The sequence below is a fragment of the Fulmarus glacialis genome, unplaced genomic scaffold (genome assembly GCF_000690835.1).
Source record: "Fulmarus glacialis isolate BGI_N327 unplaced genomic scaffold, ASM69083v1 scaffold47924, whole genome shotgun sequence".
In the NCBI taxonomy this organism is placed as follows: Eukaryota; Metazoa; Chordata; class Aves; order Procellariiformes; family Procellariidae; genus Fulmarus; species Fulmarus glacialis.
The window spans coordinates 1-16,080 of NW_009209589.1; the positions used below are offsets into that span (position 1 = coordinate 1).

Here is a 16,080-nt window from a genome sequence, read left to right on the forward strand (position 1 = left end):
AGGCGGCGGCGGGAGCGATGGAGATGCAGTCGTACTACACCAAGCTGTTGGGGGAGCTGAACGAGCAGCGCAAGAGGGACTTCTTCTGCGACTGCAGCATTATCGTGGAGGGGAGGATCTTCAAAGCGCACAAAAACATTTTATTCGCCAACAGCGGCTATTTCCGAGCCCTGCTGATTCATTACATCCAAGACAGCGGACGCCACAGCACCGCCTCTCTGGACATTGTCACCTCGGAGGCCTTCTCCATCATCCTAGATTTCCTTTATTCCGGGAAGCTAGATCTCCGTGGGGAAAATGTTATTGAGGTGATGTCTGCGGCTAGTTATTTGCAGATGACCGATGTGGTCAACTTCTGCAAAACGTATATAAGGTCATCGTTAGATATATGCAGGAAAATAGAGAGAGAAGCCGCTTTCTATCAGGCTGATAGCGGGAGCGCTAGTTCTGCGAGAGAGGGCACCTCGTACAGCTCAAAGAGCCAGTGCTCTGCCGCTGTCTCTTCCCTGCAGGAAAAGGAAAGGATTTCGGATTGCCAGAGAGATCCTCCCTGCGGTGAATGCAGCAGCTGCCATCCCCTGGAGCTTGTGGTCAGAGACCCCGTGAGCAGCGACTCTCCAGACGACGTTAATTCTTCCCTGCCGAAGGGGGTGGAACCCAAAGTAGAGTTTGACTCAGATGAAGTAGAAGTAGAAGTGGGCGAACGGCTGGCGCAGTATCCAACTCCGTTGTCCCTCGAGCAGATGGAAGAGGGGCTGCACGGCGCGCAGGCGATGGACCTAGCCTGCAATAACTATCATATGAAACAATTCCTAGAGGCCCTGTTGCGCAACAGCTCAGCTCAGAGAAAGGATGATGTGGTTCATCACTTTGTCCGGGGCTTTGAGGGTAGGCCAGAGGATGCAGGGGTAGCCATGAGTTCCATGATGGACATTCACAGCGACTGGTATGGTGAGGACACAGGTGAGAGGACTTCGGGGGGGTGTAGTCTGTATAATTGAGGAGGAAACTGCTTAGTTGTGCGACTCCCTTTGTTACTCTCGTTCTTGTTCAGGAATATATTGCTGAATATTATGCCGTAGCAAAATAAACTATTGTTCTGGACTTCAAAAGAAAGCTGTACTCATTTATTCAGTGCAGCACTTGGGAGGTAAGTATTTCTAACAGCTTTTACAGATCCTGGAGCTTGGTGTTGGTGACACTGCTTTAATAAACAATCTCATTTGGGACCTTGTTGAATGGCAGGCCAATTTTTAAAATGAATCTTCCTCTCATACTGTTAGTGTTATAAAGAGCAATCGAAAAGATAAGTTGAGCTGCCGCAAGAGGGATCTGCTGTAGAACCTGACAGACCAGAAGTAGCTTATTCCACTGGAGCTCCTGCCAGCGCATTGGTTGCTGGGTGATAGTCTGTTTGCTCTTACTTACTTTGAACTTCAGAAGGGCAGAAATCAGTTTTATTCAATACTGAGTGATACCTAGAAATTCTTTAAGAGCACTGAAAGCTTTAAACTCTGTGGTATTGCATAAAGACGAGACTTAATTTTTACCTCTAGAGGCAGACTTGCTTTTCAGTTGCTGTTCATCTGAGGTTCTGCTGCTTTCCCAAGCCCAGTGTCTGTTGGGATGTCTCACGCTGGCAGGAATGTCTCCTAGCAGCAGTGTCAGGGACCTGGAGGAGAAGAAGGTCATGTCCATATGCATTTCTCCTGATGTGGACAATAAGAATTTGGGCATTTTATCTGCTTACAGTAGTGTTGGCGCACAACTTGCCTCCTCCAAACTGCCGTATGAAGAGGGGAGGCGGCTCTGACAAACACTGTGAGTGCTGTAGCTGTTCAGGATGTAACAAATGCAATAATGGTGTGGGCAACAGGTAGGAAATCTTTCACTGAATATTCTATTCTAGATAGCAAGCTTACATTTGTGTCATTTCCAGCTCAAGCATGCATGTGTGATCTTAAAGCCAATAAACCAAATATATTCTCTCACTGCTTTAAAATAAGGAATCTGATAAAATCACAAATCCAGTCTTACAGTCACCAAAAGACTGAAGTTATCAGAACAGAGTGTTGTCACTAGATCGTGCCTATGGTTTTTGACGTGTAGCAAGGCAAGAGCATCTAACACACAAACTTTGCTTACTTTTTTCCCTTCTTAAAATCTTCAGACTGTTAATGAATCATTAAAAGGGAAATGCTTTTAGAATTTGATACAGAACATCAGGTGTTATGACAATGTATTAGAAATGTTAATGGTAGATGTGCTTTAAATAGGAGTGGGGAAAAAAAAAAACCCTTGCATTCACTTAAGTTTCTCTGCTAAAACTGAACATCGTAAGCATTTAGTAGAATGGAAGTATCCCTTCTCAGCTTTTAGTGCTCCTGCTATCTTAGTGTTTTCACAAGACACCAGGAATGAGAAAAACAAAGTCCTGATAAAAGAATCGTTCTCTTGTGCATTCAGGCTGACATCAACTGTCCGTATCTGTTCCAGTCATCCTGGTCCCCTTTACAGCTGATGGAGGGTAAACGGGTAACCTCTAGAGAGCCTGGAAGCAAGGCAGGTCTAAGAACTGTTTGTCTTTTTTTTAAACGGCGCTCTAAATGTCCAGCAGGGATTAGCCATACCTTGTGAACGTCCAAAATTGGGTGAGATTAATTTCACTTCATAGCCACATGTTAATAGTAGACACTCCTTTTTTTGAGCCTGGGTTGGACAAACCTTAGTACAAGGGATGTTCTACAGCTCCACCTACTTTGGTGTAATTGTTAAAGAGCCCAAGGCTTGATACGCAAACCCTTTCCTGAATCAGTACATGACACAGGGAAAACTAATCTTCTAGTATAAACCTTTATGCTGGAAAGGAAGCTCATATCTGGACTGATATTGAAGAACTTGGCAATACCCATGTTTATGTAAAACGTGATCTTCAAATTTAATTCTCTATTTGTGCATCTGACTTCATAAATTACATATTACTTGTGTGCATATCAGTACATGAAACAGGGAAAACTAATCTTCTTTATGCTGGAAAGGAAGCTCATATCTGGACTGATATTGAAGAACTTGGCAATACCCATGTTTATGTAAAACGTGATCTTCAAATTTAATTCTCTATTTGTGCATCTGACTTCATAAATTACATATTACTTGTGTGCATATAGTCTGATTTTAGGAAAAGTAAAATATCATCAGCAAATGTATTGGAGTCTTTCATCTTATTATTTCCAATACAAAGGCTAAAGTGAATGGCAGTAGAAACAAGCATTCGTATTTTTAGATGGGTTCCCCACATCTAAATTTATGCATGTTGTAAAAGCATATGGGAAACATTGCACTACTTCTACCTGTAATTTGTGTTAAAGATTTTAGTTTCTAATGCTGTTTAACATTAATGGTATCTTAAAAAAAAAGAAAGTAGGAGACTTTCTATGGCTGAGATAGTGCAGAGACCCCAAGGCACTAAAAGTAAATTTTTGGCACTTAATTAAATGGCTTCTTAAAATAAAATTAATTTGTTTTTCTGTTGTGAGCCAACTCCCTTAGAGTATCAGCTATGTAAGTATAGGCAGGCTGATTTTCAAGGGACTTGATCATCTGCAGCTGCATGAATGTCTTCTGAAATTGCACAACCTACAGAAATTCCAGGTAAGCCAAATACAAAAAGAGGGGAAAGTCAATTGCCTTGACTAAGATTTGCAGCCAGGCGGCTAAGAAGCCAACATAGCTAAATTGGTGAACTGCCTAATCTAATGCACTGTGTTTTCTTTCAAAAGGTGATGTGTTAGTTGTGCCAATCAAGCTTCACAAGTGTCCGTTCTGTCCCTACAAGGCTAAACAGAAAGGAATACTAAAACGGCACATTCGCTCTCACACAGGTGAGAGACCCTATCCCTGTGAGACGTGTGGGAAACGTTTCACTCGGCAGGAACACCTTCGGAGTCATGCTTTAAGTGTAAGTTTGAAAGATCGTATCTATCAGAAAATTTTTAAAAGTTTTTGGCGTTTCCCGATTGTATTTCCCAAAATATATTGGACAGAATGATTGCTGCCAATGTGAGATGAACTTTTCTAATAATAAGTTTAAGCCACTGATATTTGGTTCATTAGTACTTATGTAGCCCCAAATCTTTGTCACTGGAAATGCGATGGGATCATCTGCCCTTTAGCTTAAGCGTAGATGTTTTTCTGTTCTAGGAATATATGCAAACCAGCACCCCAGAAGGAGCTAAAGCAAGAAGGCAGGTTGCCTTTTTGACCATATTGTTTTGTTTTTAACTTCAGGTGCATCGATCAAACAAGCCAATTATCTGTAAAGGTTGCAGGAGAACATTCACAAGTAGCCTGTCTCAAGGATTACGACGCTTTGGCTTGTGCGACAGCTGCACCTGCGTGACCACTACCCATGAGGACTCGATGCCCATTAACCTCAGCCTAATGGAACCTTCATCAGAAGGCCAAGAGAAAGGTGATGCTGATAACGATTGGCCCATATATGTGGAGTCTGGAGAGGAAAATGATCCAGCTGATGATGATGATGGCGATGACAAGCAGGAAATCCACAGGAGCTTATCAGACCGAGAAACACTTATGTAGCAGTGAGAGAGAGTGGGAGCATTTAAAGTATTGGTCTGCAACAGAAAACTGCATATTTGCCCAATTAGTGAGACTGTGCTGTTTTTTATTATTCTGTTTTTTAATAGAAGAGTGGGGAGAATTGAATTTTTAATACTTTTAAGTTTTCAGTGCTGTGCACCAGAAATCTGTGAAGAATCTTCTGTCTGGGGTTCACAGAGGTTGTACTTGAGCAATTTCCAGTCATGTCTCTGCTTCCTAATTTTGGTTTTGCAGGTGGAACATCTCTGTTTTGTTTTGATAACAGGTTTCTTCAAATAATGCTGTCATGGTCCTTAATCCCTCATCTGAAAGGGGCACCATCTTCTCTCTGAAGATTACATTAAAAGAAATGTAGTTTTCATCCATTACTTTGGACTTTTCTAAATTAAGCTGTGATACTTCTGTATTAGGACAGTATTATCTAAATTAAGTGTTTGCTTAGACTGGATTTGACCTGGAAACCAGGGCAGACAAACCCCATAACAAAAAATATGCTGAAAGTATAGACAGTAAGAATAAATATATTTCACATGTCCTTAATTGCAGGTATTTAGAGAATAGGTTTCTCTTTCTGAATTGTTTTTGCTGCATCTTCCTCTCTCAAGAGCTCGGACTACAGATCTTCAGATGTGTCTTTAATGTCATTTAGACATTAGTAGTCTTGGCTTAAGAAACATTAAGCACACATTATGGTGTCTAGTGTCCGGGTCTCTCCATTTAGACTAAGCAAACTGCCCAATTTTCTTCAGCTTTTTATAGTAGAAGTTAAAAGCTGCCAGTCAGGTTACTTGGGAATTCTGATTCTGGTGGATTAAATAGCCAGATTCACAGCAGGTGTAGCTGAGGAGCAGTTAAATACAAATATCTGAGCTATGCATATAAAACAGCTCTGAATACCCTTTTTGAAGCTATTGGGTAGGAAATCTCAGAAATTTTTACTAGCCTCTTTGTATGCAAATTCTTTTCTTTCTCTTTTACTGTGTTTTCTTTTAGTCTTTGGTGATCCTTCTCACAGTTTATGTTGTTGTGTGAATTTATCCAAGTACTGTTTGTTTTTTTAAAAAAAAACTCCAGTGTGGACCTCCTGTTTCTTTGCTGGGATAGATAAAGGCTGGCTTTCAAAGGAGGTGAGATTTTTTTACCTTTCCAGTAGCAAGTTGATATAAGCTATCAAAAATCAAGCTGGGAAGCTTTAGAAGAAAACACACCACCAACAGAAAGCCTGTTTGCTTATGGGTAACCTACTGTTTCCTAATGAAGAGACAAAACTGAAATATACTGTGAAGTAAGACTGTTAATGCTTCTTTACTACGTTGTTCGTAAGTGTTTCATGAAAAGGCAAATTGTATGAGTCTCTCTAGCTGGAGTAAGTGCTAGATCAGAAGCCTGTAGACAGACATGGCTGACAAAGAATGAGCAGTTCCTCCCACTTAACAAGACAGTGCTTCTTGAGGTTTTTAGTGTAAAGACTTTACACTTGGCAAACATTAGATGGAACCTAAAAAACAAAGAGCCCTCTGACTTAACCAGGGGGTTTTTTTTGCATACCTTGTGCTTTTATTTTACATATTGAAAAAGAACAATTCAGCTGCTCCATCTGCTTCATCTTATGGTGAAACAGTAGTCCTATAGTGATGTCGCAATTTACTTGTGAGAGGTGATTCTGATGTCACAAATGCAGTTAAGAATTCATTGCCAGATCAGGTAGGATGAGGAAGAAGAAACAAGCTTCTTTTTAAACAAGTCACTTTACTAGTGATTCCTGAAAACAGCAGAAGGTAAAGAGACTTGTTTTGAAATGGTCTGGTCTAAGTTCTTGATGAGTGCCACCTTCGCCAGAAGATACTGGCATCACGTGCTACATTTTTTTTGCATAAGCTTTCAGTAGTCCCTATTCCAGGTCATCTGTAAATTTGAGTTTGTAATAGCTGAACAGTATCATAGTGACACACATCATCATAGAAAAATCTCACTGGGACAAGATCTTTAAAAAATTCAGGGCTCTATAGCCCCTATTTTAGTCATCTAAATTAAGACCATCAAAGAGACAACTCGTGTAGATGCCAGATTTGGAGCTGAGCTCCTCTGAAAATCCTGCTGTGGTTTTGGGTCCTTAGCACTTTTGAAAATCTGAGCAAAACATGGGCTTGTAAATCTTGCCAGCGTATTTGAAAATGCCACCTCCAGCCTACCAGGGCTAGTCTTTTGGACTGCTGCTCTATTTTTGTTGAGTCCATCCAACATCAGAGGGTATTTTTTTGGTGTCTGCTTATCTGATAAAGGATAAAGGACAGACTTCTGCATGTGAGAACACCTGAAAAAGAATCACGAATTATCTGTGTTTGTTGGGAGACTAACTCGCTAATGGAAGTGGGGTAAGAATGTAAATAGGGATCCAAAATGATATTTAGTGACCAGGCATCTCAATTTCTGGTCATTCTAGCATGAAGAAGCCACCTCATTGTAAATATTGGTAGAGGCCACTAGACATGGAATATCAGCTGAGCATGGTTCTGGCTAGTGCGCCACAATTAAAGTGTCAGAAGATTTAGCTTCTCACGCGGCTGAGCTGCGCTGAGGTGTGGGCTAGCTAACTCTGAAACTGTGAAGAAACTCAGAGTAGGGAAAATTAACCTCTTGCGAAAGTATGTAATAAGAGCTGCAGGAATGACTGCAGAGACCTTCAGCAATTTTACTTCAACCTGCTTTCTTTGGTCTTAGAGATTGTTCTTGTGTGTCTTGTGCATAGAGAATGGAGCTGTGTTAAGGTTTGTGTAACACTGGGTTCGGGGTGTGGGTGGGGGGTACGCCGTTCACATTCCAGATTGAAAGTCACCACCAAAATCGGTGTTTCCTGTTGAACTGTCATATTGTGCTGCTTTGTTTTCAATTGAGTCCTTCAGCCTTTGTATTTAGAAGAGGATGTAGTTTATCCACATTCTTGTGACCAAATGTTCATGTAAATCTGTTTGCTGTGCTTTCCACTTAGTTTTTGGATGTTTCTCCTGAAATCTTCCATTGTAGATCCAGCCTCTACAAGCTTTGAGAAAATGACGTAGCTGTTTTAAAATATTCATATGGTGCTTAATGAAGAATCAAAAATAACGTTTTTAGGAAAGTTATTTCTAATATAATCTCTTTCTCAAAGTTTTTTTAAAGGCCATGCAGACTACATATCTTAAAGTCTTAGCTCTATGTAATTGACTTTATTTAGGAGTATACGTTTTAACGTACTTTTGCACATAATTGCACTGTATTTCACTGAAGGAATACATGCTGCACTGGTATTCGTAGTGCATTTAACCTCTTGGTGCAAGACCTTGTAAATCTTCCAAATGTGGTTATTTAATTTACTGATGTTTTGTAAGGCAATTTCATAACTGAAGTCCTTTAGTCTAGTTTAAATGCAAATTCTTATAAACCGAACCTTATTTGTAGAAGTGACTTAACTATATTTGTGGATCTTGGAGCATTCTGGAGCTTTTTGATTGTCTAGAAAATAAAACTCTCTGAGAGGGTTGCTTTGATTTTTTTACTGTTCAAAAGTTGACTGAGTAAACCTGAGAGTGTCTAGATTAAGGCTCACATTTCAATTTCTGGGAATTAAAAATTAATATATCCATTTCCGGTGACAGATACTTTGCAAGCAAGAACCAGATTCTCGGTAGGAAAGAATGAAAAGGATGCTGTCAACTTACAACCCAGCCAGCTTGGTTTTTTTAGCAAATATTTTATATTATTAACACTGACTTTGTTTCCTTACCAGTTTTTGTAGTTTTACAATCATCTTAACTTTTAAAACTCTTTCTAAAGCTTTTCATTTTTCATGCTGGGTGAGAAAAATCCATGCAACTGGGAAGCAGTCACTGATCCTAGCTAGACGAAAATGCTGTCAAATGCCTACAATAAAATGCATGCGGGTGAGGGGGTGGGGAGAACAGACTCCCAAATATTCATTCTAGATAATTTTGAATTGTATTGGATATTTCACAAATGGATTCTTTAAATCTGCTTTTAGAGACTATGATATTTAAAACCTGTATTTACCTGTTTATTTAGAATATCCTGAATCAATGAAAAAATTAATAACCCTTTCTTTCTTTTCACTGTTTTAATTCGAACAGTGAAATCTGTTCACTTTTATTTTATTGGGATGTTTAGGTTTATACATTTTTATTTCAGAAGTGCCTGGGAATTATTCATATTTCAAAATTTGTTTATTATTGGTTTTTTTTAAAAATCATTAAAACATTTTTGTTAGTATTAAAGATTTTTTTTGATCCAACTTAAGTTGACAGTGCCCTTTAACGTGCACATAAAAATTGCATTTTTTCTCTTAAAGGCCACTGTTAACATGTCAACGAAATAGCTGAAGACAGTCTGTTTTTTGCCTTCTGTTGGATTTTTTGAAAGTCAGATTTTCTACATGTCTAGAAATATTAGTAACATGTATGAGAATATAAAGGGCATGAGGTTGTTAAAACCTTGCCAGCTGCTCCATTTATACACGTATGTGTGGTGTGTGTGCCCACACAGAGCTGCTTTTAGGTCTGGAGTTATAGTTAGGATGTCATCATCTCTGCCATGTAGGTCAGCGGAGCACTTCTAGTAAAACACAACCAGTGAATATAACAACTCCTTCTGTTTTTATTAAATGGTTATAGGCAGGTGTCTAGATACTAGTAAATTAAAAAGAAAACAAAAAACAAAACACCAATCAGCCAAAACTGAAAACAAAACAAACACCACCCCTCTCCCCCTGCCAAAAAAATCCCTCTCAAAACAGCGTGCTGTGTACAGCAACTTTAAATGCCATCCCCAAATATCCAAAGGCAATATACTAACCTTTAAACTTTGGACTGCCAATTGAGATGCAAACTATTTTAACTGTCAAAATATATGACTCTCTACTTCTTACATGCTTTTAGCATAACCACCTAAGTCCTATGAAGGCTTAGACACCCATGATCAGTCCCATTGATCACGAGACTAGTTACAAGGGTAAAATTTAAGCATACATTGAGAATTTTGCAGAATTAGAAACCAAATCAGCTCCTAGAAATTCTTAAAGTTCTTCAGTGGAAAGGCTTATTTTAATTTTTAGCTGCTGCCTTCTTTTTGGGTTGGAGGGGAATTATGTGAACACAAATTTAATTTTAGAACCAATGACTGTGCTACTGATTTTTCAAATTCTGTCTTGTTGTTTGGTTGTTAATAACTAAGGTATGTGAGCTCTGACTCAAACCAGTGTGTATTACTCAAATGAAATAGGAAGCTTGCTTTGCAATTGTTTTCTTCTTGTAGTTGTTTTTGTTTCTAATACAAGAAAGATATCTTTTGTTGGTAAATAATAGCTATTGGTAGTTATAACAGCTGTTTCTAGATCACAAAAAAATTTGAATACCTCAGTCTTTGGAGACTTGGAGGATTATTTTCTCCTCCTGTATGAAAGTGAAAACTAGAATACTCACTAAACTAAACTAGAGTTAACACTTTAGGGAGATGCCCTGATTTTAGAACCTGCTGATTTGAGATGCCATCATGCAGAAGGATTTATGGGTAGATTCAAGGACCTTCGTAAATCTCCAAGCCCATTTCAGGATCTGTCCAAGTGAAAGCCAGTACAGTAATAGCAATGTATTATTAAACAAGATTCTGTATATTTGTTGAGGCAGAAGAGGAAGATTTTCTTTTTCACTTTTGAAAACCAGCGTGCGAATGTTGCCAGTTAATGCAGTATCTCCGGACATATCAGTGGAGTAGTTCAATCAAAAGTAAATTGTCCTGAAATACTAACAGGTACAATAACATTTTCATTTGTACCATCTGAATCTGATGTATGTGAAATTCCGTTACCTCAGCTTTCTCTGAATGTCCATCTTCTTTTGCATGTTTTACTGTTTTAACTCTTCTTTTATTGTTTACTGAATTTTTAAACATAGCAGATTATGGCTTTTTATAAAAGTGCTCCAGTACAAGCAAAATAAGGGTACTTTAAAAAAAAAACAAACCAAACAACAAAGAAGCAGCAGTATCCAATGTTAAGCAGATTATTTTGATGAGAAAGGTGAGTGCTAGGGAGTGAAAGAAGGGACTGATATCTGGTGTTCTGCTTCTACAGAGAAGATCTATTCGGGATCAATAATTCTATGTGGGGAAAAGATTGCGTGAAGTTCTGAATCGTGGGTCTTTACAGTATTTTACAAAAGATAGCTTTGTAACGTTCACAGACAATTCAGAGTACAATCCAGATAGCAGTGCGAACCCAGCAGACCTTTCCAGATTTAATAACTGGAAGTTTTCTGCAGATCAGTAATAGAGAAGTTGCACTGGAAGTTGCACTGATGTTTTACTGCAAGTTGCCAGATCTGCAAGTGTACCTGTCCTGATGTCGAGATGTCTGTGAGTGTCTGTATCGCAGTGGAAGAGAGAAAAACAAATTAAACCAAAGCTGAGAATTAATGTGCATCATCACCATACAGGCAATTTACCCTTTTTAAGGGGTGGGGATCAAATCTTTAAGTGCTTTTTGTAGCTTTTTTTCTACAATGGTGCTTTACTGAATTTGTCTTTACTGTATGTTAAACTGTGTAGTACTATATATGTTTATATTGTTGTATGTAGTCTGGTTCTTTTATAGTTAAAGAACAGAAAACGTTAAATAAATACTAATCTCACAGTAAGTATATATTTTTTCCATTTTTTACATGAAAGATGTGGGGCACTGAAGCACTCATCCCCGCTCTTCTCTCCTTGGCTCTAAGGGCCATGGGGTTGTTACCATCCTTGGTGAAAAGGACTCTCACTGTGGGGTGAGAGCTAATGTCAGATGTAAATGGTTCTTTTCCGGGCAAACCTGGGTGTGGGAGAAGGAAAGCAGGAGTGGAGGGCAATCAAGGGAGATGAGAGGTTGTCAGAGAGCTTGCTAGTGATTTGGGGAGAATGAATTGTTTACATCAAGGTCTTGGTGTCAATATAGATGAGCTGTATGCAAATATGCTCACAATTTTAGGTGTTAAGGGAAGCTGGGTTGAAGACAAGAATACGCCTAACAAGTACTTAATTTAATTCTCTTGGTACAGAATTAGGAAGTTGGGTTCCTAACATAGATGAAGCTACTGACAAATTATGCTGAGATGCTTGTGAGCTGCTGCCTCTGTTAACACTGCCATCAAATCTCAGGCTTTTCCCAAACTGTTCAGAGGATGGCCTGCTTGGTTACTCTTAGGCGTACTGGCAGATGGAAGATTCCTCCCTGTACTCAACATTTTAGGACAGTGTATTATGATTTCCTTTTCACTTTGAAAAATGAAGTGAGTTCCTGGTGACCTGGAGGCTGAACACGCATTTGTATTTGTACTAGGAGACAACAAGGATGCAGCTCGGGATCTTTGTGAAGACAACGGAACTACAGAAATCGTGGGTGAGTCTACTGGCTTCATCACACGGAAAGCTGATGACAGTGAAGATGATGCCGAGGCAAACGAACTAAAGCCAAATATAAGCTGGCGGTGTATTAGATGAAAATCGTAATCTCATTCTTAATTCATTTCTTGTGGCCTGCTTATGGTTCCCCTATCTCCAGACCACGCCTGCATAACTTAAAAAGCTCTTTCATTACGACAGGGATATGGTCTTATCTTGCATATTTTATATTCCTCAAGGCATTAAGTCCTGTAACACTGAAAAATTTCCTGACATGGAATGATTAGCAACTCACCTATGACCTACTAAAAATACATATATTTTTATGTCAGACAAAGTTTCTCTAAAGCTTTTAAACAAACAAAACATTCTCAGAAAATTACTTTTCCTTTAAGAGGTATAACACTATTTTAAAAGCAAAAATTTTTGCAAGAGCATGGATAAAAATTCCTGCGGTTCACATTTTTTCATTAAATGCAATTTTAGATCCAGCGCAAAAAAAAAAAAAAAAAGAGCAACTAATTAATTCCCCAAGTATGGTACATTTTTGATCCAATGGAAAAAAATTGCAGCTATTTCTTCAATAGTAGAAAAAGGAAAGCAATTTAGCCCAAGGTTATATGCAATTTTACTTACATTTTCAAAATTTAAAATAAAACCCTTGGTAAATGCATATTACTTTACTCACACATTTGGGAAAAATCCATGCAACTCCCAACAAATTAATCTTGTGAATCAATGCATGTCAGCCTTTGAACTATGGTACTTCAGCTGTTCTAGGATACGCTCTTGAGTTTTCTTTGGCAAGAAATATCACTATATATTTAAAGTCAGAAAATATACCATAACTGAAGTCTGCGATTTTTTCAGAAACATTTATTTTGAGGAAAACTGAAACCTTTAACTGGTGTTACTGTTAATTATATGTGGTTACCAAAACCCAAATAAGACAATGCAAATTTTATGTTAATAATTTTTGTATCAGCACTAACAATGTCATTTTTTTAAAGTAATTTTAAAATTGTTCTCTAAAAAGCAGACTATTAGTCTTGCTTTGCAACACTCCTCCTGTTGCTGTGAGAACCACCTCCTCTACATAGTTGCCAAGTTTATTCCCGTTGGATAAACTCTCCAAATAATATCTCAACTTCAAGTGGAACTTGAATACATTTCTAGAATCAGTAGATTGTTTGTGATGTATTATTGTGCAAAACAGGATGAAATCAGTCCCTATGTATGAGAAAACCAAAGTCTGTTCCACGGTTGCTCCTAGCTGCGCTGCGTAGACTTGTGGGCAAGGTTTCTGAAGTATTCTGAGTAAAGCACTTGCAACATGTTTAAAAATTCTAATTAAGCTACTCTAGATACCACTGCATTTTTTTTATACATTTTAAATTCTATTACCTGTTCCTAGCAGACAGAGAATCCTTGAAGTCCTACTAATATTGATACAAACTACCAAGCGGAACACTCTCCAATATACAAGTGAAAGTACCAATTACCTGAAAAGTTAGCTAAGTCAAACAGATCAAATACCTACAAATAGTTCTTTTCAAAAGTAAGTTTTCAGCAGATGAAATAATTTGGGCATGGATCTGAAAAAAACTATGTAGAATGTTATATAAAAAGAGTGCTACCTAGTTGAATTGACAGGCAAAATCAAACTTCAGAGGAATGAATTCAAGCAGTATTAAAACCCGATACTGCAAATGCATATTCTGGTTTATATTAAACAATCTAAGTGATTGTTTAGTTGTTTGTCTTCTTTATTTCTCAATGCCAGAATCAGGAGTTGAAAGTTTATGTTAGTTGGCAATAAACTAAATTCTATGAAATTCCCCAACTTGATTGAGTCAAAATCAGTTGCTCCATGGAAGAATAGGACAAGCAATATTTTTACCTGAATACTCTTCCAGTCTCCTACAATTTGTGGCTTGGGGACTTCTAAAGGCACAGGACATTTTTATACGTAGCTCTCAAGTCTTTCTCACAACCATGTCTAGTATACCTCTGTAACACTCACAAACATTTCACATCACAACAGCCTATGGCAAGCAGTTCCAGTGCTTAACTATGTTATGCATTGTCATGGTTTAACCCCAGCCGGCAACTAAGCCCCCCAGGCTGCTCGCTCACTCTGCCCCGCTGGGATGGGGGAGAGAATCAGAGGGTAAAAGTGAGAAAACTTGTGGGTTGAGACAAAGACAGTTTAATAGGTAAAGCAAAAGCCGTGCACGCAAACAAAGCAAAACAAGGAATTCATTTGCTGCTTCCCATCGGCAGGCAGGTGTTCAGCCATCTCCAGGAAAGCAGGGCTCCATCACGCGTAACGGTGACTTGGAAAGACAAAACGCCATCACTCCGAACGTCCCCCCTTCGTTCTTCTTCCCCCAGCTTTATATGCTGAGCATGACGTCATATGGTATGGAATAGCCCTTTGGTCAGTTGGGGTCAGCTCTCCTGGCTGTGTCCCCTCCCAGCTTCTTGTGCACCCCCAGCCTCCTCGCTGGTGGGGTGGGGTGAGAGGCAGAAAAGGCCTTGATGCTCTGTAAGCACTGCTCAGCAGTAACTAAAACATCCCTGTATTATCCAGTTTTCAGCACAGATCCAAAACATAGCCCCATACAAGCTACTATGAATAAAATTAACTAGCCAAAACCAGCAGAGCATAGAACCACATCCTCTGGTTTGCTGTGACCCTGCCACCTGCTAGCTTCATTTGCCTTCCTCTGATGCTGGAATAAGCAGTGAACAGACCTTATTGATCCTCTCATGATTTTATAGATTTCCATTTATCTCATCTGCTTCATTTTTTTCCTAGTTTGGATGTCTCTTACTCTACAGACATTTGTACAAAGCTGTGCCAGAGTTTTATCGTTTCCCTTTTCCCCCTCTGAACCATTACAAGTTCCTGCATATGCTCTTTGAAATGAGTGACCCCGGGGCTCCATATTGTATTCAACATGCAGGTGTGCACGATTAATTAATGGTAAGAGCTGTGAGAAGCTGGGTGCTTGGGTTGTGTTGCATTACCCTGAAAGGGGAATGACGAGGACAAAGATGTTAATGGTCCTCTGGGCTGACTTTGGAATCAGTTCTGCTAATACACTCTCTAGACTTTGATGTAAAAGCAAGATAAATTACATTAAATTTGCAGGTGACACCAATCAGAGGATGACTACAGACAAGCAATGCGACATGGCTGGAAAAGGCTTCTCAGTTGTAGGTACATCAGATTGAAATGTTTTCGGTTGATAATTAACACCATTGCCCAGTGGACTGAAAAGATTCATGTGAAATACTGTGTAAATTCCAACCGCTTTCATGTTCAAGAATGATTAATTTAAGCTGGTCAGGTACAGAGTGGAGTCTTACGCAAGCAGAATGGGTCTCATGAAACATTTTAAAAGCGTGGCCTGCGTTTGAAAGGAGACAGAATCTACAAAACTATGGATGTTTTTTGAAAAGGGGGAATTAAGGTGGTGAAAAATACTCTTACAATATAAATGGATATAAATTGAATATGAATAAATGTATATGATATACTGGGAGAATGTTTCTAACTATCAGAGGAAAGAGTCTTTAGATGTCTTTCCCATTTTGCTACAGTGGGGAAAGGAACGTAAATTGTTTCAAGATGGAATGTCTTAAGTTTATGGAAGGGAAGGCTAAAAAGGACACAAAGGATACGGTTAAGGCAGAATGGCTCCCATGGGAAAACAAATATTTATGAGAAATAACTGGGGTGTCAAAAGCACAGAAAAGACCCTGGTGGCAAGAAGAGGAAGGAGAGATACCAAACTTCGAGTGAGAGAAGGTGAGAGGTTCAGGTACTAGGATTTCAGACTTTTTTTTTCTTTCAGAAGATAACAGATATGAACAGAAAACAGAAAGATGTTACATCTCCTTTTGAGGAAGCTGCAGGCGCATTAAAGAAGGATTTGGGTCATCAAGGCCCCTGCTATACATAAAGGTGCGAGAAGGAAGCATCTAGGGCATCACATCCCCTCCCGGGCAGCATGTGGGTGTGGGAAG

The 16,080-nt window shown here is 39.0% G+C and overlaps 1 protein-coding gene across 1 annotated transcript; it reads left to right on the forward strand.

The window, feature by feature from the left end:
* Positions 1-17: 17 nt before the first annotated feature.
* Positions 18-4,599, forward strand: ZBTB8B (zinc finger and BTB domain containing 8B). The gene is made up of 3 exons (XM_009576876.1): positions 18-963; positions 3,780-3,958; positions 4,288-4,599. The coding sequence occupies exons 1-3, from the start codon at positions 18-20 to the stop codon at positions 4,597-4,599; spliced, it is 1,437 nt and encodes a 478-aa protein (XP_009575171.1).
* The last annotated feature ends 11,481 nt before the right edge of the window (positions 4,600-16,080 follow it).